Source organism: Opisthocomus hoazin, chromosome 4, assembly GCF_030867145.1.
Source record: "Opisthocomus hoazin isolate bOpiHoa1 chromosome 4, bOpiHoa1.hap1, whole genome shotgun sequence".
Taxonomy (NCBI): domain Eukaryota; kingdom Metazoa; phylum Chordata; class Aves; order Opisthocomiformes; family Opisthocomidae; genus Opisthocomus; species Opisthocomus hoazin.
Genome location: NC_134417.1, coordinates 94,833,827 through 94,861,716, shown reverse-complemented (window position 1 = coordinate 94,861,716; position 27,890 = coordinate 94,833,827). Strand labels below are relative to the sequence as shown.

General features: G+C 57.3%; 4 protein-coding genes across 4 annotated transcripts; all 4 read left to right on the top strand.

Moving 5' to 3' along the window:
- Nucleotides 1-52: 52 nt before the first annotated feature.
- LOC142361113 (KRAB domain-containing protein 1-like) lies at nucleotides 53-1,184 on the top strand (the record flags this gene model as incomplete). Its single annotated transcript, XM_075417952.1, has 3 exons — nucleotides 53-108; nucleotides 197-459; nucleotides 1,102-1,184. Coding segments are annotated over 3 exons (402 nt in total), but the record flags the coding sequence as incomplete, so codon positions are not given.
- Nucleotides 1,180-26,598, top strand: LOC142361234 (uncharacterized). The gene is given in 4 exon segments (XM_075420070.1): nucleotides 1,180-1,209; nucleotides 1,464-2,427; nucleotides 12,698-13,537; nucleotides 24,587-26,598. Coding segments are annotated over 4 exon segments (3,747 nt in total). The 5' UTR covers nucleotides 1,180-1,187; the 3' UTR covers nucleotides 26,508-26,598.
- On the top strand, nucleotides 10,198-12,704 carry LOC142361228 (zinc finger protein 2-like). The gene is made up of 3 exons (XM_075420062.1): nucleotides 10,198-10,319; nucleotides 11,194-12,074; nucleotides 12,322-12,704. Exons 1-2 carry the CDS (start codon nucleotides 10,281-10,283, stop codon nucleotides 11,434-11,436), a joined length of 282 nt encoding a protein of 93 aa, XP_075276177.1. The 5' UTR covers nucleotides 10,198-10,280; the 3' UTR covers nucleotides 11,437-12,074; nucleotides 12,322-12,704.
- On the top strand, nucleotides 23,099-26,665 carry LOC142361226 (zinc finger protein 2-like). The gene is made up of 3 exons (XM_075420060.1): nucleotides 23,099-23,339; nucleotides 23,987-24,094; nucleotides 26,589-26,665. The coding sequence occupies exons 1-3, from the start codon at nucleotides 23,099-23,101 to the stop codon at nucleotides 26,663-26,665; spliced, it is 426 nt and encodes a 141-aa protein (XP_075276175.1).
- The last annotated feature ends 1,225 nt before the right edge of the window (nucleotides 26,666-27,890 follow it).

Sequence of the window (27,890 nt, the reverse complement as noted above, 5' to 3'; positions counted from 1 at the left end):
GCATCCCAGCTGCGTCTTGCTGATCGCTCTTTGTGTGTGCCTCCATCTCCCCGCTGAGAGCCAGTGGCACGGGAGGGCTCCGGGCTGCTGCGGCAAGGTGGGGGTCAGGCGCAGCCCCGGTGACCCTGCTGTGTGGGCTGGCTGTGCACCCACCACCCCTCTGCCCTGGCCCTTCCCTTGTACGGGATGCTGCGAGCTCTCCCAGTGCTGCCCTTGGGATGCTGGAGTCCCCGGTGCTGCCGGGGCCCTGCCCGACAGCGGCAGGATTTAGGCAGAGGTGTTCAGCGAGTGTGAGGCAGAGTGTGCTGAGCCGGTGGTGCTTCTTGCTGCAGATGTCGGTGTCGTCTGAGGACGTGGCCATCTACTTCTCCCCCGAGGAGTGGGCAGAGCTGGCGGGCTGGCAGCGGCGACTGTACCGGGAGGTGATGCTGGAGAACTACCAGGCAGTCGCCTCGCTGGGTGAGGACTCTCTCTGGCACTGCTGGGCTGGGGTGGAGCCGGAGCTCAGCTCTTTGACTGAGCTGGAGCCCTTCAAAGGGAAAATCCCGCTGCTGCTGTTACTGGCCAAGTCCTGACGTAGCTGTTGTGACAGCAGGTGTTACCCTGCAGAGAGTGGTCATTGGTATGGAGAATAGGATACGACAGAACAGAATAGAATAGAATAATATACAGTGGACTGCTTCAGTTGGAGGGAACGTGCAAGGATCATCTAGTCCAACTCCCTGACCACTTCAGGGCTGGCCAAAAGTGAGTGTCACTAAGGGCATGGTCCAAGTGCCTCTCAAACACTGACAGGACTGGGGCATCAGCCAACTCTGCAGGAAGCCTGTTTCAGTGTTTGACCACCCTCTCGGAAAGAAATGCTTCCTCGTGTCCAGCTGAAACCTCCCCTGGCGCAGGTTTGGGCTGTTCCCAGGTGTCCAGTCTTCAGGAGAGTGGCCGAGGTGACAAGGGCGAGGCGAGAGGAGGCTGTAGGAGCCAGGAAGTGGGGCAGGAGAGAGGAGCAGAGCAAGGGGAGATGGTGGGGCTGCGGGCAGGGGGGAGCTAGTGCTGTTGTCCCAGCAGTGCAGGAGAGGTTGCTTCTGTCTTTGCTCTGGACAGGCTGGCCCACCCCCAAGCCAGGGATCATCTGCAAGATGGAGCGGGAAGAGATGCAGTGCATTCCAGACCCTCTCAGTGCGCAGCGAATGCACCAGACCCCTTTTGCAGGTGGGCACCAGGGGGCGCATGTGGTGGGGTGAGGGGTTCTTGCAGCACTGTCCCCTTGGCACTAGATGCTCCATGGCCGGGTGCTGCCAGGTGAGGTTCCTCTGCTGTCCCATGGTGCAGGGAGCTGCTGACCATCAGCTGTGTGCTTCAGGCAGGAAGGGTGGGGGCTGGCTTGGTGCTTGTGCCAGTTCCCATGGTGAAGCGTCCCACGTCCTTTCCTGTCACTGACAGTGACCCCGGCCTCTCTTCTGCAGCAACTGGTGGACCTGGAGTGAGGAGGGAGGCTGAGGAAGTCCTTGAGGAGCTGTCGGCACCCAGTGCCCTGGTCCTGGGGATGCCCAAGCCGGGTGGGAGCCAGGAGGTCATGTTGGGCTGCTCCCTACTCCATCCCATCCTGGCCGCTGGTTGGATGGAGAAGACCCCTGCCACGTGCCCCGAGTGTGGCAAGAGCTTCAAGAGCCAGACTGCGCTGACCAAGCACAAGCGGAGGCACACAATCGGGCGGCCCTTCAGCTGCACCAACTGCGGCAAGCGGTTCAACTCCAGGCATAACATGGCCAGGCACCAGCATGTGCACACCGGAGAGAAGCCCTTCGCCTGCAGCCACTGCCCCAAGGCCTTCAGGGAAAGGAAGGGTCTCATCGTCTACCAGTGCATCCACACAGGGGAGCGTCCTTTTGTTTGTGTGCACTGCCCCAAGGCCTTCAGGGACAGCAGGACCTTCACCATCCACCAGCGCATCCACACAGGGGAGCGTCCCTTCACCTGCGTGCACTGCCCCAAGGCCTTCAGAACCAAGAATGACCTCACTGCGCACCAGCACATCCACACGGGTGAGAAGCCCTACAAGTGTGGTCAGTGTCGCAGGAGGTTCACCCAGAAGAGCAGCCTGCTCAGACATCAGCTCATCCACACCGAGGAGTGTCTCTTTGCCTGCGCCCACTGTCCCAAGGCTTTCAGAGCCAAGAATGAACTCACTGCCCACCAGCGCATCCACACGGGTGAGAAGCCCTACAAGTGTGGTCAGTGTGGCCAGAGCTTCACCCAGAAGTACAACCTGGTCAGCCACCAGAGCATCCACACTGGGGAGCAACCCTTCACCTGTTCCCACTGCCCGAAGGCCTTCAGATCCAAGAATCTCCTCAATGCCCACCAGCGCATCCAAATGGGTGAGAAGCCCTACATGTGTGGTCAGTGTGGCAAGAGCTTCACCTGGAAGTGCCGCCTGGTCAGGCACCAGCGCATCCACTCCTGGTAGCATCCTTTTGCCTGTGCCCACTTCTCCAAGGCCTTCCAGGATGAGGAGACCCTCACCACCAACCAGCTCCTCCACACCGATGAGGAGCGTTGCAAGTGCAGTGAGTGCGGCAAGACCTGCAGTCAGAAGCAGCACCAGAAGATCCACCAGCGAGTGCAGCAGGGGCCATTGGCGGTTCTGGAGGGCATCTGTTGGGATGAGGGGTGTCCATCCCTGGTGGCGGGGCAGGTGTGATTCGAAGATCTGGTAGGAAAAACCTAGCATTACAATGTATACTGTTAAGCAGGTATTCTTTATTGCGGTGCCGGGCACACGGGGGATTTCTCCTCGAAATGTGTGCGCCAGACACCCTGTTGCTTCAGGTTAAATACAATCACACATGTAAATATTCATTATATTTCTATGAAGTAATTAGCATATATAAATATCTTTCACGCATGTCTGTTAGCATCTCTGGGTGGTCTTCGGGGGTCCCAAGATGAAGGCCCATCCTCTTCATCACGCTGTTCACTGATTGACATTTGTTTCTGCGCATATTCAGTTCCAGGATCACGTATATCATGTCCTTCATGTTGTTTTGCTCTGGTCTTCTTACTCTGTTGGTGCCTCCTTATCTCTGTAGCTTGGCGCATTTGCCCTCCCAAGGCCGAGCTGTCTGGAGTGGAATTATTTAGGAGTCTCTTTTATCACACAATTATCCCAATTGTTTGCTGAGAACCAAGACCACTATTGTTTCACTTAATTATTTTGTCTAACGACTAAGTGATAGCTTGTGCCCATGTCCTTCTACTACATTCCTTAATGAGAAAACAGGGATTAGTGTAACAGTTACATCGTTAGATCACTAGGCATGCAGGAATACAAGTACTAAAGACTACTAAAAACTACAAAACTACAAATACAAGGCTTTTTGTTATAGTTTGTTATAGTTTCACATTTCTTACAATCCCCTCTATCAGGTGGAGCCCAAGGCCTTGGAGTGCGGTGGCTGCGAGAAGCAGTTGCGGGATGAGGTTATCGTGCTGGGTCACCAATAGAGCCCCAGCACACCCATCCTGTGGCCACCTCTGCACCCAGGTGCCCCCCAAAACAGCCACTGATGGTCCCACGGGGCAGTGGGGGGCGGCTGCAGGGGTGTCTACGTGGGAGTCACCCAGAGTAAGGACTTCAGTCTCCACCAGAGCATCCGCCCATGGGCTGGGAGAGAGTGGCGGCCGTGTCCCCTTCAGCACTGGGCCCAGCTCCAGCTGCTGCCTGAGAAGCCTCCTCGCTGGCATGGGTTGGATCCTCCTTTGCTGCTGCCTTGGGATGTCCTGCACAGCCACCATCACACTCGCCAGCTGGGGTAGGGTTGTCAGCAGTGCCCCTTCCCCTCTGCTGAGCCCCGCGGTGCTGGCAGCTTCTGCAGGAGAGGCATGGGTGCAGGACTGGCTGCCAGGGCAGGGGAAATACAATAAATGAATCACAATGCAGTCAGAATGGTTTATGGGACAGAGGGGAAGATGCTGCTTTATTTTGGCTCCCGGGTAGTAAATGAAAAGCTTCTTGCTGCTGACAATAAGCAGTGAGCTCCATGGCAGCACAGCGTGTGTTACTGCTCTCTGGCGGCAGCACCTGAGGGCTGACGTCTCCTTGCTCTCGAGTAGAGAACCCCTTCTCTGGCCCCTTCTTGTTGGAACACAGCGAGAGGCTGGGATCTGCCTGGGGGCTGCAGTGGGCAGCTGGGGCTGAAGCAGGGTCCCGAGGGAGCCGTGGGGATGTGCGTGAGGGCTCATCTCCAAGAGAGGAACCAACCGTGCTGGGGCCTCACGACCTCGCTGGGAACCGCCTGCTCTTCCCATCAGCTTTTAAATTTATTTTTCAGTCAGACAGGAGCACAAATTCACTTGTGCCCAAAGTTTCTCTCTATTCGCGCAAACGGCTGGAGGTGGAGTTGGTGGCCACGTCCCTCAAAGCCTGGGTCCTATGTTTGGCTTCAGGCGTGCAAAGGCACCTTGGCTTTTCAGGGGTGCCCAGGGCATGGGGGGAGTAGCTGCTGAGCTGTGGGGGGCTGTGGGTGCTGGGGTTGCAGGGTGTGGAACAGCGGTGCAGATCACCCAGAGCCGGCTGCGTGGGGGAGCAGTGGGCTAATGCAGCCAGGAAAGGGATTGGTGTGGTGGGGACAAGCCGGTGCCCCCCGCGTGCTTTTCACTGCCCGACTTTCCACACCCCGCTCCCGGGGGCTCGGCAGAAGCCAGCAGCGCCGTGTCCCCACCGCTCCCGCCCCGCTCCCCGCATCCGCCCGCCGGAGCTGCCACCGTCACCTCCGAGCCCACCTCGGCCCATTCCAAAGAGGCTGCCTCGGGGGGAGCCATTCCTTCCTTCTTCCCAGGGGAAAAACAGCTGGCGCGTTTTTGCTTGCACTTGCTGAGCTTTGGCTTCAGCCCCGGGCGGCACTAAAGAACCACGCGGCCGCTCGCCCGCTGCTCCCGCGCTGGGCTGGGGAGGGCAATGGGAAGGAAGAGACGAGACTCGGGGGTGGGGATGGAGACAGCTCGACGGAACAGCAAAGGGAGGGAGCGGTAACAGCACTAATACTGATAAAAGGAACACACAAAGCCAGGAACACACAATGCTGTTTTCTCCCTACGCAATGTCCGGCTCCCTCCAGAGCAGCGTTTCCCCTCCCCCGCCAGCTCCGCCAGCTCAGTCGTGGGCATGACGTCACATGGTACCGAATGCCCGATTTGTTTGGCTGCTTTGGGTCAGCCCTCCTGGCTGTGTCCCCTCCCAGATGCCTGTGAGAATGAACCCTGTGCCAGCTGAACCCAGGACAGTATCCAGCCCTTATTCTGTACCAGCTACATCATGCCCAAGTCTTCAGGGAGTAATGGTCTTAAACTACGGGGTGGTAGAATTGGACTGGTTATGAGAAGGAATTTTTTTGCATTGAGGGTGGTGAAAGACTGGCCCCGGTTGCCCAGAGAGGTAGTGGAGGCCCCATCCCTGGAAACATTCCAGGCCAGGTTGGATGGGGCTCTGAGCAACCTGATCCAGTTGAAGATGTCCCTGATCACTGCAGGGGGTTCTGCCACATGGATTCCAAAGGTTCCTTCTGAAGGAAGGGCTTAAAAGGGATTTTAGTAGAAGTACCATTATCTAATAGCTGAGGTGCATTTAAAGAGAACTGATAGTGCCTATCTATTGTCTAAATTAACTGAAGCAGAGTCTTGCATCTCCATACAAAGGGGTCAGTTCCTGATAGGGGCTGGGAGTCCCCTAGAGCCGGTTAAGACCGACCCTGCTGTATGGATGGGAGCCAGAAGAGAACTGAGTTTGCGCAGAAACAAAGGTCAATCAGCTAACAAGGTGATGAAGAGGATGGGCCTTCCTCTTCGGACCCCCGACGACAACCACCAGGAGGCACTGCGCAAGCGCAGCTGGGAGGAGTCTATGGAAATGACTTCTTGGAACTGATTTTAATATGGAAATTACTTCTTAGAAGTATTTATAATATGGAAGTCTTTTCTTGAAACTGATTTTGTTATGAAATGGAGATAGATGCATATGTATAGAAGTATTGGGAAATCTAATGTATATGTAATATTCGATCGTATAAATTGAAGAGAGGAGTTGCTGCTCGGCGCGCACGACTTTGGTGGGACTACCCCCGTGCTGCCCGGCGCCGAATAAACATACCTACTTTACAGTCTTACAGATAGTGGAGTCTGCTTTCCGCACGTCACTTCCAACCCAAAGCATTCTATGATTCTATGTTCTTGTACTTTCCAATAAATCACCACCACTTCTCCTGTCTTTGAGAGACAGAGAGAGAGATAGATACCCACCCAGAGATATCATCCCTTAGTCTACGGGCCATCCCTCTAAACTGTCCGTTGAGTTAATTTAGTCCATGACTTTGGGCTCCATCTGTCATAACAGTCCTGCAGGGCAGGAGAGATGGTGGGTGCTGTTGGATGGTCACATGCTGCATCTGGAACTCGTGGCTAGTGTATTTGGTGCGGCCCATGCCCACGGTCTGTGGTTTGAAGATGTTGATGCACTGCTCAGTTTTCTCTTCTCCAAGCTGAACAAACCTCAAAAGCTGAACAAAGCTGAATTAACATCATAGAGTTTAAATGATGGGCTATTCTCACCCAAAATCACATCCTCTTGAAGTACACATTGGACTTCCTCATCCTGCCGCATCACCCACCAAATGTACCCAGGTCCTTGAGCAAAATCGATCCCACAGCTGGGTTGGCCTTTGCCTGTGGCAGGGCTAACCAAGCCTGGCTGTCCTAACATATTCTTCAGGTGCACTGCGGGGACTTTATCCCCTGCTACAGGATGTGGAAGCCTGGACTGGGCAGAACAGGCTTTCAGAACGATTTGGATTATTTTCTCCCCTTTCTCAAAAACTGCTGCTGCTCTATTGCCCAACACAAGGATGTTTTCAATGCATGGCAGGTGTTGCGGAGCTTCACTCTGTTCCAGCAGAGTCTGGATCAGTCCATGGCAAATGATGGGGCTGTGTTTTCACCCCTGGGGCAGTCGGTTCCAGGTGTACTGGACGCCTCTCCAAGTGAAAGCAAGCGCTGGCCTGCAGTCTGCAGCCAAAGGGCTTGAGATAAATGCATCAGCGATGTCAGTGGTGGCATACCACTTGGCTGCCTTGGACTCCAGTTGATATCAAAGTTCTCGCATGTCCGTCATGGCAGTACTCAGGGGCAGCGTGACTTCATTCAGGCCACCATAGACCACTGTCAAGTCTCTACTCTCCATTACACTTTTGCCCTGGCCATAAGGGAGTGGTAAAGGATGAGCGAGTCCTGCTGATCACACCTTGACTCTCCAGTTGATGAATCAGCTTCTGGATGGGCATCAGGGAGTCTCGGTTGGTATAATATTGCCACTGGTGCACTGCTGTGATAGGGGTCGGCACCTGTTGTTCTTCAGCCCTCAGCATCCCCACAACAGAAGGATCCTCAAGAGACCGGACAAGGTGGACAGCTGTTCATTGTCCTCCATTGTTGGGGTTGATATAGCTTGAGAGTTAGCATGACTAGGCCGCTTAAGCAAAACAGTTAGCATAACTGAACAGGCCGCTGGAAAGGGCAGCTAAGAATAGCAATTGAGAAAGTTCTGATAGTGCACATGATGTGGGTTAGCAAAAACAAGATGTGTTCAAGGACGTGGAGGCGGTCTGTTGCTATTGGCGTTAGTGCATAGTTACCAATCATAAGAGAATATGGGGTGCATGAGCAGCGCGTGATTTATGTCTGTAGCCTATCCAAATAAGCGTGATCGCGTGTACAGATGTGGAAAAATGTATATAACCACGCAAGCAGAGCAATAAAGGGAACTGACGGTGCATTGCATGAATGTGTTAGAGTCATTTCTGTTCCTGCACGGATGCTGAAACTCGGCACTCCGTCTTCAAGCCAGCTATATCAAAAGCCCACCGGTGCCCTTCAGGGTCCTTGAAATCCCCTCTCCTGAGGCAGTCTGTGCCAAAGATGCACGGAGCCTTGGGGCCAGTCACACCATGGTGCTTTTACCACTCGTTCCCAGTTAGGCTCACTTCAGCCTCCAACACAGTCAGCTGTTGGGATCCCCCTGTCACTCCAGAAATACCGATGGGTTCTGACCTTTTGTAATCTGATGGCATTAGGGTACACTACAAGCTTATACTCCTGTGGAGCTGACATGCCAGGCCATCAAATCCATACAGACCAGTAAACCCGGTTGTTCTTCTCCTCCACCTGGCTGGAGGCAGGGCCCCTCTAGTCCTGGCCATAGCAGTTGTTGTGGAGGAATGAGTTCATGTGGCACGCGTGGGTTACCCCACCCTTGGTACTCACATCTTGTAAAAACCTTGCCTAGCTGCCTTGCAGCTCCTTGCCTAGGGTCAGCAGTAAATTCCACCCTTCTACTTTGTCTGGGGAGCTGCCCACTGTAAACTGGAGCAGCAACGTTCTTGGGAGAGCCCCCATTTCTGATTGTTTCTCCTTGCAACTCGCACACTTGTGCCTTTTGCACTGAGATATTTCTCCATCCCACCTCCTCATGTCCTCTCCCTGGTCACGCAGGTAAAACCACAGGCTGCCTCATGGTGTGTACCATCTCTCTTGAGCCAGGGAATGTTTTCTCGTAGTAGCTGAGACACTGATCTGTACAGGTGGGGAGTAGGACCTATCCAACTTTTCAAACACTTTTTTGAACAGGTTTTTGCACTGCTCGGAGAGCCTTTCCACAGCAGAAACCAGACGTGTAGGGAAGAAGAGAGATTGTCTTTGTGTTGCTGGAGGTGGCCAGCCTCTTCATCCACTGTTGGTGCCTCTTCTGCTTTCCAGCCTATTGCTGCCCATGAATGGGCGTATGATGAAGGTGCACTGTGTACGAACTTCCGCCACATGGATCATGCGCATTGGATTTCATCAGGGTCTGTGGGTGACTACGGGTTGTCCAGGCCATAATAAATCAGCCCCTGCACAGCCAATCCCTCAGTGTGGGTCGGTGGACTTGCCGGACTTGTCAATGCCAGAAGGGGACTTGCTTGGACTCGTGTGTCAAATACCAAAGAGTTAACAAAAGGGAGTGGTTCAACTCGAGCAAGGAGCTCAGCTTTTCTTTTCAGACAGAAGTAAAGGGTGATGGTCCAACACTCAAATCCACTGTGTGACACCTGGGCTGAGGCAAAGGCCTTACAGCCAGATGCTGTTTCAATTAAAGAACAAATGCTGTCCTTTTAGCTCTGTCAGCCTGACCTCGGGGCCAGGGAAGATTATGGAGCGATTCATGCTGAGTGCACTCACCAGGCATGTGAAGGACAACCAGGGGATCAGGCCCAGCCAGCATGGGTTCATGACTACATACAAGAAAGACATGGAGGGGCTGGAGCGTGTCCAGAGAAGGGGAGCGAGGCTGGTGAAGTGTCTGGAGAAGAAGTCTGCTGAGGAGAGGCTGAGGGAGCTGGGGCTTTTCAGTCTGGAGAAGAGGAGGCAGAGGGGAGACCTTCTTGCTCTCTACAACTACCTGACAGGAGGGTGTAGTGAGGGGGGATTGGTCTCTTCTCCCAAGTAACCAGCAAGAGGACGAGAGGCAATGGGCTCAAGCTGCGTCAGGGAAGGTTCAGATTGGATATTGGTAAAAACTTCTTTGCTGAGTGGTCAGGCCTTGGGCCAGGCTGCCCAGGGCAGTGGGGAAGTCCCCATCGCTGAAGGAGTTCAAAAACCGTATAGATGTATAAGGGATTATATCTCTGGGTCTGTCTCTGTCTCTGTCTCTCAAAGGCAGGAGAAGTGATGGTGGTTCACTGGAAACTGTAAGATCTGGGCATGACATAGATGGTACAGAATAAGGGCTGGATACTGTCCTGGGTTTGGCTGCCACACGGTTAATTCTTACAGGCATCTGGGAGGGGACACAGCCAGAAGGGCTGACCCAAAGCACCCAGACAAATCGGGCATTCGGTACCATGTGACGTCATGCCCAGGACTGAGCTGGCGGAGCTGGCGGGGGAGGGGAATCGCTGCTCCGGAGGGAGCTGGGCATCGGGCGGGGAGAAAACAGCGTTATGTGTTCCTGGCTTTGTGTGTTCCTTTTATCAGTATTACTGTTGTTACCGCTCCCTCCCTTTGCTGTTCGGTCGAGCTGTCTCCATCCCCACCCCCGAGTCCCGCCTCTTCCTTCCCATTGCCCTCCCCAGCCCAGCGCGGGAGCAGCGGGCGAGCGGCCGCGTGGTTCTTCGGTGCCGCCCGGGCTGAAGCCAAAGCTCAGCAAGTGCAAGCAAAAACGCGCCAGCTGGTTTTCCCCTGGGAAGAAGGAAGGAATGGCTCCCCCCGAGGCAGCCTCTTTGGAATGGGCCGAGGTGGGCTCGGAGGTGACGGCGGTAGCTCCGGCGGGCGGATGCGGGGATCGGGGCAGGAGCGGTGGGGACGCGGCGCCGCCGGCTTCTGCCGAGCCCCTGGGAGCGGGGTGCGGACAGTCGGGCGGTGAAAAGCTCGCACGGCTCCACAGCCGCCTTCCTCCAGCACGCAAGGTTGGGGGGGGGGAACTGCATCCCCGCCGGGGGCCGTGGGAAGCAGCCGCTCCCCAAACCGATCCGAGCCGAGCGGGGCCGGGCGGGGCCGGGCGGGCGGCAGGACTACACCTCCCGTGCTGCACCGGCGGCGGGCGGGCTCCCGGGCTGACGCGGCCACGCTGCTCCCGGGGCCGCCTTTGGCCGTGCCCGCGGTCGGTGCTGGTGGCAGCAGGTTTGGAGGCCTTGGGGGGAAGGGAAGGCAGCTGCTGGCAGGTGAGTGAGCTTCTGGCCCGCTGTGCTCACGGCAATGCTGTGCTTGGCAGGGACCGTCTGTCCGTGCTGCGCCGGGGCGGCTGGTGACGGGAGAGGCCCCTCCTGCGGCCTCCGGAGCATCCCAGCTGCGTCTTGCCGATCGCTCTTTGTGTGTGCCTCCGTCTCCCCGCCGAGAGCCAGCGGCACGGGAGGGCTCCGGGCTGCTGCGGCAAGGTGGGGGTCAGGCGCAGCCCCGGTGACCCTGCTGTGTGGGCTGGCTGTGCACCCACCGCCCCTCTGCCCTGGCACTTCCCTTGCACGGGATGCTCCGAGCTCTCCCGGTGCTGCCCTTGGGATGCCAGAGCCCCCGGTGCTGCTGGGGCCCTGCCCGACAGTGGCAGGATTTGGGCAGAGGTGTTCAGCGAGTGTGAGGCAGAGTGTGCTGAGCCGGAGGTGCTTCTTGCTGCAGATGTTGGTGACGTTTGAGGATGTGGCCATCTACTTCTCCCCCGAGGAGTGGGCAGAGCTGGGGGGCTGGCAGCGGCGACTGTACCGGGAGGTGATGCTGGAGAACTACCAGGCGGTCGCCTCGCTGGGTGAGGACTGTCTCTGGCACTGCCGGGCTGGGGTGGAGCCAGAGCTCAGCTGTTTGACTGAGCTGGAGCCCTTGAAAGGGAAAATCCTGCTGCTGCTGTTACTGGCCAAGTCCTGACGTAGCTGTTGTGATGGCAGGTGTTACCCTGCAGAGAGTGGTCATTGGTATGGAGAATAGGATACGACAGAACAGAATAGAATAGAATAATATACAATGGACTGCTTCAGTTGGAAGGAACACACAAGGATCATCTAGTCCAACTCCCTGACCACTTCAGGGCTGGCCAAATGTTAAAGTGTGTCACTAAGGGCATGGTCCAAGCGCCTCTCAAACACTGTCAGGACTAGGGCATCAGTCAACTCTGCATAAAGCCTGTTGCAGTAATTGACCACCCTCTCGGAAAGAAATGCTTCCTCGTGTTGAGCTGAAACCTCCCCTGGCACAGGTTTGGGCTGTTCCCAGGCATCCAGTCTGCAGGAGAGTGGCCGAGGTGACAAGGACGATGCGAGAGGAGGCTGTAGGAGCCAGGAAGTGGGGCAGGAGAGAGGAGCAGAGCAAGGGGAGATGGTGGGGCTGCGGGCAGGGGGCAGCTAGTGCTGCTGTCCCAGCAGTGCAGGAGAGGTTGCTTCTGTCTTTGCTCTGGACAGGCTGGCCCACCCCCAAGCCAGAGATCATCTGCAAGATGGAGCGGGAAGAGATGCAGTGCATGCCAGACCCTCTCAGTGCACAGCGAATGCACCAGACCCCTTTTGCAGGTGGGTACCGGGGGGGCGCATGTGGTGGGGTGAAGGGTTGTTGCAGTACTGCCCCCTTGGCACTAGATGCTCCGTGCTGCCAGGTGAGGTTCCTCTGCTGTCCCATGGTGCAGGGAGCTGCTGACCATCAGCTGTGTGCTGCAGGCAGGAAGGGTGGGGGCTGGCTTGGTGCTTGTACCAGTTCCCATGGTGAAGCGTCCCACGTCCTTTCCTGTCACTGACAGTGACCCCGGCCTCTCTTCTGCAGCAGCTGGTGGCCCTGGAGTGAGGAGGGAGGCTGAGGAAGTGGTTGAGGAGCTGTCGGCACCCAGTGCCCTGGTCCTGGGGATGCCCAAGCCGGGTGGGAGCCAGGAGGTCCTGTTGGGCTGCTCCCTGTTCCATCCCATCCCGGCCCCTGGTCGGGTGGAGAAGACTCGTGCCACGTGCCCCGAGTGCGGCAAGAGCTTCAAGAGCCAGACTATGCTGACCAAGCACAAGCGGAGGCACACAATCGGGCGGCCCTTCAGCTGCACCGACTGCAGCAAGCGGTTCACCTCCAGGCATCACCTGGCCAGGCACCAGCGTGTGCACACCGGAGAGAAGCCCTTCGCCTGCAGCCACTGCCCCAAGGCCTTCAGGGAAAGGAAGGGTCTCATCGTCCACCAGCGCATCCACACAGGGGAGCGTCCCTTCGGCTGCTTGCACTGCCCTAAGGCCTTCAGAACCAAGAATGACCTCACTGCGCACCAGCACATCCACACGGGTGAGAAGCCCTACAAGTGTGGTCAGTGTAGCAGGAGGTTCACCCAGAAGAGCAGCCTGCTCAGACATCAGCTCATCCACACCGGAGAGTGTCCCTTTGCCTGCGCCCACTGTCCCAAGGCTTTCAGAGCCCAGAATGAACTCACTGCCCACCAGCGCATCCACACGGGTGAGAAGCCCTACAAGTGTGGTCAGTGTGGCAAGAGCTTCATTGAGAAGCGCAACCTGGTCAGCCACCAGCGCATCCACACTAGGGAGCGTTGCTTCACCTGTGCCCACTGCCCGAAGGCCTTCAGATTCAAGAATGTCCTCACTGCCCACCAGCGCATCCACACGGGTGAGAAGCCCTACAAGTGTGGTCAATGTGGCAAGAGCTTCAGCCAGAAGAGCAACCTGCTCAGACATCAGCTCATCCACACTGGGGAGCGCCCCTTTGCCTGCGCCCACTGCCCCAAGTCTTTCAGAGCCAAGAATGTCCTCACTGCCCACCAGCGCATCCACACGGGTGAGAAGCCCTACAAGTGTGGTCAGTGTGGCCAGAGCTTCACCCAGAAGCACAACCTGGTCAGCCACCAGAGCATCCACACTGGGGAGCAACCCTTCACCTGTTCCCACTGCCCGAAGGCCTTCAGATCCAAGAATCTCCTCAATGCCCACCAGCGCAACCAAATGGGTGAGAAGCCCTACATGTGTGGTCAGTGTGGCAAGAGCTTCACCTGGAAGTGCCGCCTGGTCAGCCACCAGCACATCCACTCCTGGTAGCATCCTTTTGCCTGTGCCCACTTCTCCAAGGCCTTCCAGGATGAGGAGACCCTCACCACCAACCAGCTCCTCCACACCAATGAGGAGCGTTGCAAGTGCAGTGAGTGCGGCAAGACCTGCAGTCAGAAGCAGCACCAGAAGAGCCACCAGCGGGTGCAGCAGGGGCCATTGGCGGTTCCGGAGGGCATCCGTTGGGATGAGGGGTGTCCATCCCTGGTGGCGGGGCAGGTGTGATTCGAAGATCTGGTAGGAAAAACCTAGCATTACAATGTATACTGTTAAGCAGGTATTCTTTATTGCGGTGCCGGGCACACGGGGGATTTCTCCTCGAAATGTGTGCGCCAGACACCCTGTTGCTTCAGGTTAAATACAATCACACATGTAAATATTCATTATATTTCTATGAAGTAATTAGCATATATAAATATCTTTCACGCATGTCTGTTAGCATCTCTGGGTGGTCTTCGGGGGTCCCAAGATGAAGGCCCATCCTCTTCATCACGCTGTTCACTGATTGACATTTGTTTCTGCGCATATTCAGTTCCAGGATCACGTATATCATGTCCTTCATGTTGTTTTGCTCTGGTCTTCTTACTCTGTTGGTGCCTCCTTATCTCTGTAGCTTGGCGCATTTGCCCTCCCAAGGCCGAGCTGTCTGGAGTGGAATTATTTAGGAGTCTCTTTTATCACACAATTATCCCAATTATTTGCTGAGAACCAAGACCACTATTGTTTCACTTAATTATTTTGTCTAACGACTAAGTGATAGCTTGTGCCCATGTCCTTCTACTACATTCCTTAATGAGAAAACAGGGATTAGTGTAACAGTTACATCGTTAGATCACTAGGCATGCAGGAATACAAGTACTAAAGACTACTAAAAACTACAAAACTACAAATACAAGGCTTTTTGTTATAGTTTGTTATAGTTTCACATTTCTTACAATCCCCTCTATCAGGTGGAGCCCAAGGCCTTGGAGTGCGGTGGCTGTGAGAAGCAGTTGCGGGATGAGGGGATCGTGCTGGGTCACCAATAGAGCCCCAGCACACCCATCCTGTGGCCACCTCTGCACCCAGGTGCCCCCCAAAACAGCCACTGATGGTCCCACGGGGCAGTGGGGGGCGGCTGCAGGGGTGTCTACGTGGGAGTCACCCAGAGTAAGGACTTCAGTCTCCACCAGAGCATCCACCCATGGGCTGGGAGAGAGTGGCGGCCGTGTCCCCTTCAGCACTGGGTCCAGCTCCAGCTGCTGCCTGAGAAGCCTCCTCGCTGGCGTGGATTGGATCCTCCTTTGCTGCTGCCTTGGGATGTCCTGCACAGCCACCATCACACTCGCCAGCTGGGGTAGGGTTGTCAGCAGTGCCCCTTCCCCTCTGCTGAGCCCCGCGGTGCCGGCAGCTTCTGCAGGAGAGGCATGGGTGCAAGACTGGCTCCCAGGGCAGGGGAAATACAATAAATGAATCACAATGCAGTCAGAATGGTTTATGGGACAGAGGGGAAGATGCTGCTTTATTTTGGCTCCCAGATAGTAAATGAAAAGCTTCTTGCTGCTGACAACAAGCAGTGAGCTCCATGGCAGCACAGCGGGTGTTACTGCTCTCTGGCGGCAGCACCTGAGGGCTGACGTCTCCTTGCTCGAGAGTAGAGAACCCTTTCGCTATCCCCTTCTTGTTGGGACACAGCGAGAGGCTGGGATCTGCCTGGGGGCTGCAGTGGGCAGCTGGGGCTGAAGCAGGGTCCCGAGGGAGCCGTGGGGATGTGGGTGAGGGCTCATCTCCACGAGAGGAACCAACCGTGCTGGGGCCTCACGACCTCGCTGGGAACTGCCTGCTCTTCCCATCAGCTTTTTAAATTTATTTTTTCATCAGACAGGAGCACAAATTCACTTGTGCCCAAAGTTTCTCTCTATTCGCGCAAACGGCTGGAGGTGAAGTTGGTGGCCACGTCCCTCAAAGCCTGGGTCCTAGGTTTGGCTTCAGGCGTGCAAAGGCACCTTCGCTTTTCAGGGGTGCCCACCGCATGGGGGAGTAGCTGCTGAGCAGTGGTCGGCTGTGGTTGCTGGGGTAGTGGGGCCTCGGACAGCGGTGCAGATCACCCAGCGCCGGCTGCGTGGGGGAGCAGTGGGTGCAGCGGGAAGGCCGGGGTGCCCCAGGACTGTCTCCATTGCCGGGGGTACTTCAGGGGACCCGGCCTGTTGGGGCCAATGTCTATCCCCTATGCAGGCACGGCGGGTCCCTGTCCGCGGCCTGGTAGCTCCTCGGCAGCCGTCCGGGCTGCTGCAGCGCTGGGCTAATGCAGCCAGGAAAGGGGTTGGTGTGGTGGAGACCAGCCAGTGCCCCCCACGTGCGGGCTTTTCACCACCCGACTGTCCGCACCCCCCTCCCAGGGGCTCGGCAGAAGCCAGCAGCGCCGCGTCCCCACTGCTCCCGCCCCGATGCCGGCATTCGCCCGACGGAGCTGCCGCCGTCACCTCCGAGCCCACCTCGGCCCATTCCAAAGAGGCTGCCTCGGGGAGAGCCATTCCTTCCTCCTTCCCAGGGGAAAAACAGCTGGCGCGTTTTTGCTTGCACTTGCTGAGCTTTGGCTTCAGCCCGGGCGGCACCAAAGAACCACGCGGCCGCTCGCCCGCTGCTCCCGCGCTGGGCTGGGGAGGGCAATGGGAAGGAAGAGGCGGGACTCGGGGGTGGGGATGGAGACAGCTCGACCGAACAGCAAAGGGAGGGAGCGGTAACAACAGTAATACTGATAAAAGGAGCACACAAAGCCAGGAACACACAACGCTGTTTTCTCCCCGCCCGATGCCCAGCTCCCTCCGGAGCAGTGATTCCCCTCCCCCGCCAGCTCCGCCAGCTCAGTCGTGGGCATGATATCACATTGTACCAAATACCTGATATGTTTGGGTGCTTTGGGTCAGCCCTCCTGGCTGTGTCCCCTCCCAGATGCCTGTGAGAATTAACCCCGTGCCAGCGAAACCCAGGACAGTATGCAGCCCTTATTGTGTACCATCTACGTCATGCCCAGATCATACAGTTTCCAGTGAATCACCACCACTTCTCCTGTCTTTGAGAGTTAGAGAGATAGATATACACCCAGAGATACCGTCCCTTATTCTACGGGCCATCCCTCTAAACTGTCCGTTGAGTTAATTTAGTCCATGACTTTGGGCTCCATCTGTCATAACAGTCCTGCAGGGCAGGAGAGGTGGTGGGTGCTGTTGGATGGTCACATGCTGCATCTGGAGCTCACAGCTGGAGCATCTGGTGTGGCCCATGCCCACGGTCTGTGGTTTGAAGATGTCAGTCTTGCGGAAGTTGCTGGGTGTCAGTTACTGAAGCCAGGTCTGATTCTATCAGCGCTGCACTTTGCTCGGTTTTGTCAATGTTCATCCTTCATTAATCTGGACTATTTTACTGTAAGACCTTTGATAGAACATACAGCAACTGATGGTATTGATGCCATGCAGTATTATGTACCAATCAACATCATAAAGTTTAAAGTATTGGCTGTTCTTACCGAAAATCACATCCCCTTGAGGTATACATCGGACTTCCCCATCCTGCCACATCACCTACCAAGTGCACCCAGGTCTTTGAGCAAAAGCAGTCCCACCGATGGGCAGGACTAGCCCAGACTGGCTGCCCCAACATATTCTTCAGGTGCACTGCGGGGACTTTATCCCATGCTACAGGATGTGGAAGTTTTGACCAGGCAGGGCCAGCTCGATTGGCAGATCCCCTGGGGTTAACAAAGCAGGGGGCCTTTGCTAAATGTGTATCCCAGTGTTTTGAAGGTCCCACCCCCCAGCGCTCTCAGAGTAGGTTTTAGCAGCCCATTGCATCGTTGGATTTTCCTGGAGGCTGGTGCATGATGGGGGATGTGATACACCCACTCGATGACGTGTTCTTTGGCCCAGGTGTTCCTGAGGTCGTTTCAGAAATGAGTCCCGTTACCTGACTCCATTCTTTTGAGGGTGCCATAGAATCATAGAATGGTTTGGGTTGGCAGGGACCTTAAAGCTCATCTGGTTCCCACCCCCCTGCCATGAGCAGGGACATCTTCCACCAGCCCAGGGTGCACAGAGCTCCATCCAGCCTTGCTTTGAACACTGCCAGGGAGGGGGCAGCCACAGCTTCTCTGGGCAGCCTGGGCCAGGGCCTCATCACCCTCATGGGGAAGAATTTCTTCCTCATATCTCTCATAAATCTTCCCTCTTTTAGTTTACAGCCATCCCCCCCTGCCCTATCACTACATCCCCTTGTGAAAAGCCCCTCTCCATCCTTCCTGTCGGCCCCTTCAGGCGCTGGCAGGCTGCTCTAAGGTCACCCCGGAGCCTTCTCTTCTCCAGACTGAACAGCCCCAACTCCCTCAGCCTGTCCTCGTAGGGCAGGTGCTCCAGGCCTCGGATCATCTTCGTGGCCCTCTTCTGGCCCCGCTCCAACACATCCATGTCCTTCTTATGTTGGGGGCTCCAGAGCTGGACGTAGGACTCCAGGTGGGGTCTGATGAGAGTGGAGTAAAGGGGCAGAATCCCCTCCCTCACCCTGCTGGCCACGCTGCTCTTGATGCAGCCCAGGGTACGGTTGGCTTTCTGGGCTGCCAGCGCACATTGCCGGCTCATGTTGAGCTTCTCATGCACCAGTACCCCCGAGTCCTTCTCCTCAGGGCTGCTCTCGAGCCACTCTCTGCTCAGCCTATACTTGTGTTTGGGATTGCCCAGACCCACGTGCAGGACCTTGCACTTGGCCTTGTTGAACTTCATGTGGTTCACGCAGGCCCACCTCTCCAGCCTGTCAAGGTCCCTCGGAATGGCCTCCCTTCCCTCCAGCATGTCAATCACACCACACAGCTTGGTGTCGTCGACAAACTTGCTGAGGGTGCACTCAATCCCACTGTCCATGTCGCTGACAAAGATATGAAACAGCACCGGCCCCAGTACTGACCCCTGAGGCGCACCACTCATCACTGGTCTCCACCTGCACATCAAGCCATTGACTGCAACTCTTTGAATGCGTCCATCAAGCCAGTTCCTTATCCAACGAGTGGTCCATCTGTCAAATCCATGTCCTTCCAATTTAGAGACAAGGACATCATGTGGGACAGTGTCGAATGCCTTGCACAAGTCCAGGTAGATGACGTCAGTTGCCCGCCCTTTGTCCACCCCGTCATAGAAAGCCACCAAGTTGGTCAGGCACGATTTGCCCTTGGTGAACCATGTTGGCTGTCCCCAGTCACCTCCTTGTTATCCATGTGCCTTAGTGTGGTTTTGAGCAGGATCTGCTCCATCATCTTGCCAGGCACAGAGGTGAGACTGACTGGTCTAAAGTTCCCTGGGTCTTCCTTTTCTCCCTTTTTAACAATGGGGGTGATGTTGCCCCTTCTCCAGTCGGTGGGGACCTCCCCAGACCGCATGACCTCTCAAATACGATGGATAGTGGTTTGGCAACTTCATCCGCCATTTCCCTCAGGACCCGTGGATGCATCTCATCAGGCCCCATGGACTTATGACACCAAACTGGGAGGTGTGGTAGATACACCAGAAGGCTGTGCTGCCATTCAGCGTGACCTGGATAGGCTGGAAAGCTGGGCAGAGAGGAACCTGATGAGGTTCAACAAAGCCAAATGCAGGGTCCTGCACCTGGGGAGGAACAACCTCATGCACCAGTACAGGCTTGGGGTGGACCTGCTGGAGAGCAGCTCTGCGGAGAGGGACCTGGGCGTCCTGGTGGACGACAGGTTAACCATGAGCCAGCAGTGTGCCCTGGCTGCCAAGAAAGCCAATGGGATCCTGGGGTGCATCAAGAAGAGTGTGGCCAGCAGGATGAGGGAGGTTCTCCTTCCCCTCTACACTGCCCTAGTGAGGCCTCATCTAGAGTACTGTGTCCAGTTCTGGGCTCCTCAGTTCAAGAAAGATGAAGAGCTACAGGAGAGAGTCCAGCGGAGGGCTACGAGGATGATGAGGGGACTGGAACATCTCCCCTACGAGGAGAGGTTAAGGGAACTGGGCTTGTTCAGCCTGAAGAAGAGAAGGCTGAGAGGGGACCTTATAAATGCCTACAAATATCTGAAGGGTGGGTGTCAGGAGGATGGGGCCAAGCTCTTCGCAGTGGTGCCCAGTGACAGGACAAGGGGCAATGGGCACAAACTGAGGCACAGGAAGTTCCGTCTGAACATGAGGAAGAACTTCTTCCCTCTGAGGGTGACGGAGTACTGGAACAGGCTGCCCAGGGAGGTTGTGGAGTCTCCTTCTCTGGAGATATTCAAGACCTGCCTGGACAAGGTCCTGTGCAGCCAGCTGTAGGTGACCCTGCTTCGGCAGGGGGGTTGGACTAGATGGCCCACAGAGGTCCCTTCCAACCCCTGCTATTCTGTGATTCTGTGATTCTGTGTTTCTGTAAAGCCCGAGTTATGGGGATACCACGGCACGTGTTGATTGGCACACTCACAACTGACCCCAGAGTTCTGGTACAGGCATTAAGCCACAAATTCAGTCCAACAGAGAAAGGTCAGCTGGCAGAAAAGAAGCAACCCCTTTTAAAAATGCCCCCTGAGCTCCACAGCAGGAGCTCAGCGATTCAGCAGATGCTTGGGTGAAAACACGTATCCCCAAGGAGGGCTCTGAGCCACCCTGCCCAGAGGGTACCGGCTGTACAGTGGCTCTCTGGTAGAACTCCCGAGCCTGTCATTGCCACTCTGGTGGGACCAAGGGAAATTTCTGTAAATTTTGTTATTGATACGGGTGCTCTAATTTCAGTAATCACCAAGGAGACAACAACAGAGGTCTGTTGAGAGGGGACCTTCGAAATGCCTCCAAGTATCTTCAGGGTGGGGGTCAGGAGGATGGGGCCAGACTCTTTGCAGTGGTGCCCAGCGACAGGACAAGGGGCAATGGGCACAAACTGAAGCAGAGGAAGTTCCAGCTGAACCCGAGGAAGAACTTCTTCCCTCTGAGGGTGACGGAGCCCTGGCCCAGGCTGCCCAGAGGGGCTGTGGAGTCTCCTTCTCTGGAGATACTCAAACCGTGCCTGGACGCGGTGCTGTGCAGCCTGCTCTGGGTGACCCTGCTTCGGCAGGGGGGTTGGACTGGGGGATCCCCAGAGGTCCCCTCCAACCCTGACCATTCTGTCATTCTGTGAAATACATCAGCAACAAAAAGAGGACCAAGAAGAGTCTCCATCCCCAACTGGATGCGGAGAGGAACATTGCCAACAAGGATGAGGAAGAAGCTGAGGTACTTAATGCCTTCTTTGCCTCAGTCTTTTACAGTCAGACTGGTTATTCGCAGGGTACTCAGCCCCCAGTGCTGGAAGATAGGGATGAAGAGCAGAACAAACCTCCCATAATCCAGGAGGAAGCAGTTAACAAACTGCTGTGCCACCTGGACACTTACAAGTCCATGGGGCCTGATGGGATCCACCCAAGAGTGCTGAGGGAAGTGGCCGAGGAGCTGGCCAAGCCACTCTCCATCAGCAGTCCTGGCATCTGGGAGGTCCCAGATGACTGGAGGATCGCCAGTGTGATACCCATCTACTAGAAGTGCCAGAAGGAGGATCCCAGGAACCACAGGCCTGTCAGCATGACCTCAGTGCCGGGCAAGATTATGGAGCAATTCACCCTGAGTGCACTCACCAGCCATGTGAAGGACAACCAGGGGATCAGGCCCAGCCAGCATTGGTTCATGAAAGGCAGGTCCTGCTTGACCAACTTGGTCTCCTTCTATGACCAGGTGACCTGCCCAGTGGACAAAGATAAAGCTATGGATGTTGTCTACCTGGACTTTAGTAAGGCCTCTGACACTGTTCCCCACAGCATCCTCCTGCAGAAACCAGCTGCCCATGGTCTGGACGGGTGCACTCTCTGGTGGATAAAGAACTGGCTGGATGGCCGAGCGCAGAGAGCGGTGGTGAATGGAGTTAAAGCCAGCTGGTGGCCGGGCACCAGTGGTGTTCCCCGGGGTGCAGTTTTGGGTCCGGTCCTGTTTAACATCTTTATCAGTGATCTGGATGAGGGGACTGAGTGCACCCTCGGTCAGTCTGCAGGTGACACCACGCTGGGTGGGAGCGTCGATCTGCTCAAGGGCAGGAAGGCTCTGCAGAGGGGTCTGGACAGGCTGGATCCATGGGCTGAGGCCAACTGTGTGAGGGTCAACAAGGCCAAGGGCCACGTCCTGCCCTTGGGTCACACCAACCCCAGCAGCACTGCAGGCTTGGGGAGGAGTGGCTGGAGAGCTGCCCGGCGGAAAAGGCCCTGGGGGTGCTGGGCGACAGCCGGTTGACCAGGAGCCAGCAGTGTGCCCAGGTGGCCAAGAAGGCCACCGCCATCCTGGCTTGGATCAGCAATGGGGTGGCCAGCAGGAGAAGGGCAGGGATGATGCCCCTGGACTGGGCACTGCTGAGGCCGCCCCTCCAGTCCTGTGTGCAGTGCTGGGCCCCTCACTGCAAGCAGGACCTGGAGGGGCTGGAGCGTGTCCAGAGAAGGGCAGCGAGGCTGGGGAGGGGTCTGGAGAACAAGTCTGCTGAGGAGCGGCTGAGGGAGCTGGGGATGTTGAGGCTGGAGAAGAGGAGGCTGAGGGGAGACCTTCTCTTCTTCTTGAGGGGTTGGTCTCTGCTCCCCAGGAACCAGCGACAGGATGAGAAGCAACGGCCTCAAGCTGCGTCAGGGGAGGTTCAGCTTGGAGATTGGGACAAATATCTTTGCTGAGAGAGTTCAAAAACCGTGTAGATGTGTAAGGGATGATATCTCTGGGTGGATCTCTCTCTCTCTTTCTCTTTCTCTCTCTCTCTCTCTCTCTCTCTCTCTCTCTCTGTATCTCTCTCTGTCTCTCAAAGGCAGTAGAAGTGGTGGTGATTCACTGGAAGCTGTAAGATCTGGGTACGACGTAGATGCGAAAAGTCGGGCAGTGAAAAGCCCGCACAGCTCCGCAGCCGCCTTCCTCCAGCACGCAAGGCTGGGGGGGGGAACCGCATCCGCGCCGGGGGCCCTGGGCAGCAGTCGCCCCCCAAACCGAGCCGAGCCGAGCGGGGCCGGGCGGGCGGCAGGACTACACCTCCCGTGCTGCACCGGCAGCGGGCGGGCTCCTGGGCTGACGCGGTCACGCTGCTCCCGGGGCCGCCTTTTCCGTTTGCGAGGTCGGTGCTGGTGGCGGCAGGTTTGAAGGCCTTGGGGGCAAGGGAAGGCAGCTGCTGGCAGGTGAGTGAGCTTCTGGCCCGCTGTGCTCACGGCAGTGCTGTGCTTGGCAGGGACCGTCTGTCCGTGCTGCGCCGGGGCGGCTGGTGACGGGAGAGGCCCCTCCTGCGGGCTCCGGAGCATCCCAGCTGCGTCTTGCCGATCGCTCTTTGTGTGTGCCTCCGTCTCCCCGCCGAGAGCCAGCGGCACGGGAGGGCTCCGGGCTGCTGCGGCAAGGTGGGGGTCAGGCGCAGCCCCGGTGACCCTGCTGTGTGGGCTGGCTGTGCACCCACCGCCCCTCTGCCCTGGCCCTTCCCTTGCACAGGATGCTGCGAGCTCTCCCAGTGCTGCCCTTGGGATGCCGGAGCCCCCGGTGCTGCCGGGGCCCTGCCCAACAGCGGCAGGATTTGGGCAGAGGTGTTCAGCGAGTGTGAGGCAGAGTGTGCTGAGCCAGTGGTGCTTCTTGCTGCAGATGTCGGTGACGTTTGAGGACGTGGCCATCTACTTCTCCCCCGAGGAGTGGGCAGAGCTGGCGGGCTGGCAGCGGCGACTGTACCGGGAGGTGATGCTGGAGAACTACCAGGCGGTCGCCTCACTGGGTGAGGACTGTCTCTGGCACTGCTGGGCTGGGGTGGAGCCGGAGTTCAGCTGTTTGACTGAGCTGGAGCCCTTGAAAGGGAAAATCCCGCTGCTGCTGTTACTGGCCAAGTCAAGGCGTAGCTGTTGTGATGGCAGGTGTTACCCTGCAGAGAGTGGTCATTGGTATGGAGAATAGGATACGACAGAACAGAATAGAATAGAATAATATACAATGGACTGCTTCAGTTGGAAGGAACATACAAGGCTTATCTGGTCCAACTCCCTGACCACTTCAGGGCTGGCCAAAAGTTAAAGCGTGTCACTAAGGGCATGGTCCAAGCGCCTCTCAAACACTGTCAGGACTGGGGCATCAGCCAACTCTGCAGGAAGCCTGTTGCAGTGTTTGACCACCCTCTTGGTAAAGAAATGCTTCCTCATGTCCAGCTGAAACCTCCCCTGGCGCAGGTCTGTGCCGTTCCGAGGCATCCAGTCTGCAGGAGAGTGGCTGAGGTGACAAAGGCGAAGCGAGAGGAGGCTGTAGGTGCCGGGAAGTGGGGCAGGAGAGAGGAGCAGAGCAAGGGGAGATGGTGGGGCTGCGGGCAGGGGGGAGCTGGTGCTGCTGTCCCAGCAGTGCAGGAGAGGTTGCTTCTGTCTTTGCTCTGGACAGGCTGGCCCACCCCCAAGCCAGGGATCATCTGCAAGATGGAGCGGGAAGAGATGCAGTGCATGCCAGACCCTCTCAGTGCGCAGCGAATGCACCAGACCTCTTTTGCAGGTGGGTACCGGGTGGTGGCATATGGTGGGGTGAGGGGTTCTTGCAGCACTGTCCCCTTGGCACTAGATGCTCTGTGCCCGGGTGCTGCCAGGTGCGGTTCCTCTTCTGTCCCATGGTGCAGGGAGCTGCTGACCATCAGCTGTGTGCTTCAGGCAGGAAGGGTCCTGTCACTGACAGTGACCCTGGCCTCTCTTCTGCGGCAGCTGGTGGCCCTGGAGTGAGGAGGGAGGCTGAGGAAGTCCTTGAGGAGCTGTCGGCACCCAGTGCCCTGGTCCTGGGGATGCCCAAGCCGGGTGGGAGCCAGGAGGTCCTGTTGGGCTGCTCCCTGCTCCATCCCATCCCGGCCCCTGGTCGGATGGAGAAGACCCCTGCCACGTGCCCCGAGTGTGGCAAGAGCTTCAAGAGCCAGACTACGCTGACCAAGCACAAGCGGAGGCACACAATCGGGCGGCCCTTCAGCTGCACCGACTGCAGCAAGCGGTTCACCTCCAGGCATCACCTGGCCAGGCACCAGCGTGTGCACACCGGTGAGAAGCCCTTCGCCTGCAGCCACTGCCCCAAGGCCTTCAGGGAAAGGAAGGGTCTCATCGTCCACGAGCGCATCCACACAGGGGAGCGTCCTTTTGTTTGTGTACACTGCCCCAAAGCCTTCAGAGACAGGATGAACTTCACCATCCACCAGCGCATCCACACAGGGGAGCGTCCCTTCGCCTGTGCGCACTGCCCCAAGGCCTTCAGATTCAAGAATGTCCTCACTGACCACCAGCGCATCCACACAGGTGAGAAGCCCTACAAGTGTGGTGAGTGTGGCAACATGTTCACCCAGAAGGGCAGCCTGGTCAGCCACCAGAGCATCCACACCGGGGAGCGTCCCTTCGCCTGTGCGCACTGCCCCAAGGCCTTCAGATTCAAGAATGTCCTCACTGCCCACCAGCGCATCCACACAGGTGAGAAGCCCTACAAATGTGGTCAGTGTGGCAAGAGGTTCACCTGGAAGGTCAACCTAGTCAGCCACCAGAGCATCCACACTGGGGAGCGCCCATTCACCTGCGCCCACTGCCCCAAGGCCTTCAGATTCAAGAATGTCCTCACTGCCCACCAGCGCATCCACACGGGTGAGAAGCCCTTCAAGTGTGGTCAGTGTGGCAAGAGCTTCACCTGGAAGGGCAATCTGGTCAGCCACCAACGCATCCACAGTGGGGAGCACCCCTTCACCTGTGCCCACTGCCCGAAGGCCTTCAGATCCAAGAATGACCTGAATGTCCACCAGCGCATCCACACAGGTGAGAAGCCCTACAAGTGTGGTCAGTGTGGCAAGAGCTTTAGCCAGAAGTGCACCCTGCTCACACATCAGCTCATCCACACTGGGGAGCGCCCCTTTGCCTGCGCCCACTGCCCCAAGTCTTTCAGAGCCAAGAATGAACTCACTGCCCACCAGCGCATCCACACGGGTGAGAAGCCCTACAAGTGTGGTCAGTGTGGCAAGTGGTTCACCCGGAAGGACAGCCTGGTCAGCCACCAGCGTATCCACACCAGGGAGCGTTGCTTCACCTGCGCCCACTGCCCCAAGGCCTTCAGAACCAAGAATATCCTCACTGCCCACCAGCGCATCCACACGGGTGAGAAGCCCTACAAGTGTGGTGAGTGTGGCAAGAGCTTCAGGCAGAAGTGTACCCTGGTCAGACATCAGCTCATCCACACCGGGGAGTACCCCTTTGCCTGCGGCCACTGCCCCAAGGCTTTCAGAACCAAGAATGAACTCACTGCCCACCAGCGCATCCACACAGGTGAGAAGCTCTACAAGTGTGGTCAGTGTGGCCAGAGCTTCACCCAGAAGGGCCACCTGGTCAGCCACCAACGCATCCACACTGGGGATCAACCCTTCACCTGCGCCCACTGCCCCAAGGCCTTCAGATCGAAGAAGGTCCTCACTGCCCACCAGCGCATCCACACAGGTGAGAAGCCCTACAAGTGTGGTCAGTGTGGCAAGAGCTTCACCTGGAAGGGCTGCCTGGTCAGGCACCAGCGCATCCACTCCTGGTAGCATCCTTTTGCCTGTGCCCACTTCCCCAAGGCCTTCCAGGATGAGGAGACCCTCACCACCAACCAGCTCCTCCACACCGATGAGGAGCCTTGCAAGTGCAGTGAGTGTGGCAAGACCTGCAGTCAGAAGCAGAACCAGAAGAGCCACCAGCGGGTGCAGCAGGGGCCATTGGCGGTTCCGGAGGGCATCCGTTGGGATGAGGGGTGTCCATCCCTGGTGGGGGGGCAGCTGGAGCCCAAGGCCTTCGAGTGCGGTGGCTGTGACAAGCAGTTGCGGGATGAGGGGATTGTGCTGGGTCACCAATATAGCCCCAGCACACCCATCCTGTGGCCACCTCTGTACCCAGGTGCCCCCCAAAACAGCCACTGACGGTCCCACGGGGCAGTGGGGGGTGGCTGCAGGAGTGTCTGCATGGGAGTCACCCAGAGTAAGGACTTCAGTCTCCACCAGAGCATCCACCCATGGGCTGGGAGAGAGTGGCGGCCGTGTCCCCTTCACCACTGGGTCCAGCTCCAGCTGCTGCCTGAGAAGCCTCCTCACTGGCGTGGATTGGATCCTCCTTTGCTGCCGCCTTGGGATGTCCTGCACAGCCACCATCACACTCGCCAGCTGGGGCAGGGTTGTCACCAGTGCCCCTTCCCCTCTGCTGAGCCCCGTGGTGCCAGCAGCTTCTGCGGGAGAGACGTGGGTGCAGGACTGGCTGCCAGGGCAAGGGAAATACAATAAATGAATCACAATGCAGTCAGAATGGTTTATGGGACAGAGGGGAAGACGCTGCTGTATTTTGGCTCCCGGGTAGTAAATGAAAAGCTTCTTGCTGCTGACAACAAGCAGTGATCACCATGGCAGCACAGCGGGTGTTACTGCTCTCTGGTGGCAGCACCTCATGGCTGACGTCCCCTTGCTCGTGAGCAGAGAACCCCTTTGCTGGCCCCTTCTTGTTGGGACACAGCGAGAGGCTGGGATCTGCCTGGGGGCTGCAGTGGGCAGCTGGGGCTGAAGCAGGGTCCCGAGGGAGCTGTGGGGATGTGGGTGAGGGCTCATCTCCACGAGAGGAACCAACCGTGCTGGGGCCTCCCGACCTCACTGGGAACCGCCTGCTCTTCCCATCAGCTTTTAAATTTATTTTTTCATCAGACAGGAGCACAAATTCACTTGTGCCCAAAGTTTCTCTCCGTTCGTGCAAACGGCTGGAGGTGAAGTTGGTGGCCACGTCCCTCAAAGCCTGGGTCCTAGGTTTGGCTTCAGGCGTGCAAAGGCACCTTGGCTTTTCAGGGGTGCCCACCGCATGGGGGAGTAGCTGCTGAGCAGTGGCGGGCTGTGGGTGCTGGGGTAGTGGGGCCTCGGACAGCGGTGCAGATAACCCAGCGCCGGCTGCGTGGGGGAGCAGTGGGTGCAGCGGGAAGGCCGGGTTGCCCCAGGACTGTCTGCATTGCCGGGGGTACTTTAGGGGACCCGGCCTGTTGGGGCCAATCTCTATCCCCTACGCAGGAACGGCCTGGTAGCTCCTCGGCAGCCGTCCGGGCTGCTGCAGCGCTGGGCTAATGCAGCCAGGAAAGGGGCTGGTGTGGTGGAGACCAGCCAGTGCCCCCCGCATGCTTTTCACCGCTCGACTTTCCACACCCCGCTCCCAGGGGCTCGGCAGAAGCCAGCAGCGCCGCGTCCCCACTGCTCCCGCCCCGATCCCCGCATCCGCCCGCCGGAGCTGCCGCCGTCACCTCCGAGCCCACCTCGGCCCAATCCAAAGAGGCT

Bases quoted from the DNA above. Each gene is read 5' to 3' on its own strand.
- LOC142361228 (XM_075420062.1), top strand. From the start codon at position 10,281: ATGGCTCCCCCCGAGGCAGCCTCTTTGGAATGGGCCGAG. The intron at 10,320-11,193 runs GTGGGCTCGGAG...TTCTTGCTGCAG, and splicing joins CCTCTTTGGAATGGGCCGAG to ATGTTGGTGACGTTTGAGGA.
- LOC142361226 (XM_075420060.1), top strand. From the start codon at position 23,099: ATGCCGGAGCCCCCGGTGCTGCCGGGGCCCTGCCCAACAGCGGCAGGA. The intron at 23,340-23,986 runs GTGAGGACTGTC...TGCTCTGGACAG, and splicing joins CCAGGCGGTCGCCTCACTGG to GCTGGCCCACCCCCAAGCCA. The intron at 24,095-26,588 runs GTGGGTACCGGG...AGTCTCCACCAG, and splicing joins GCACCAGACCTCTTTTGCAG to AGCATCCACCCATGGGCTGG.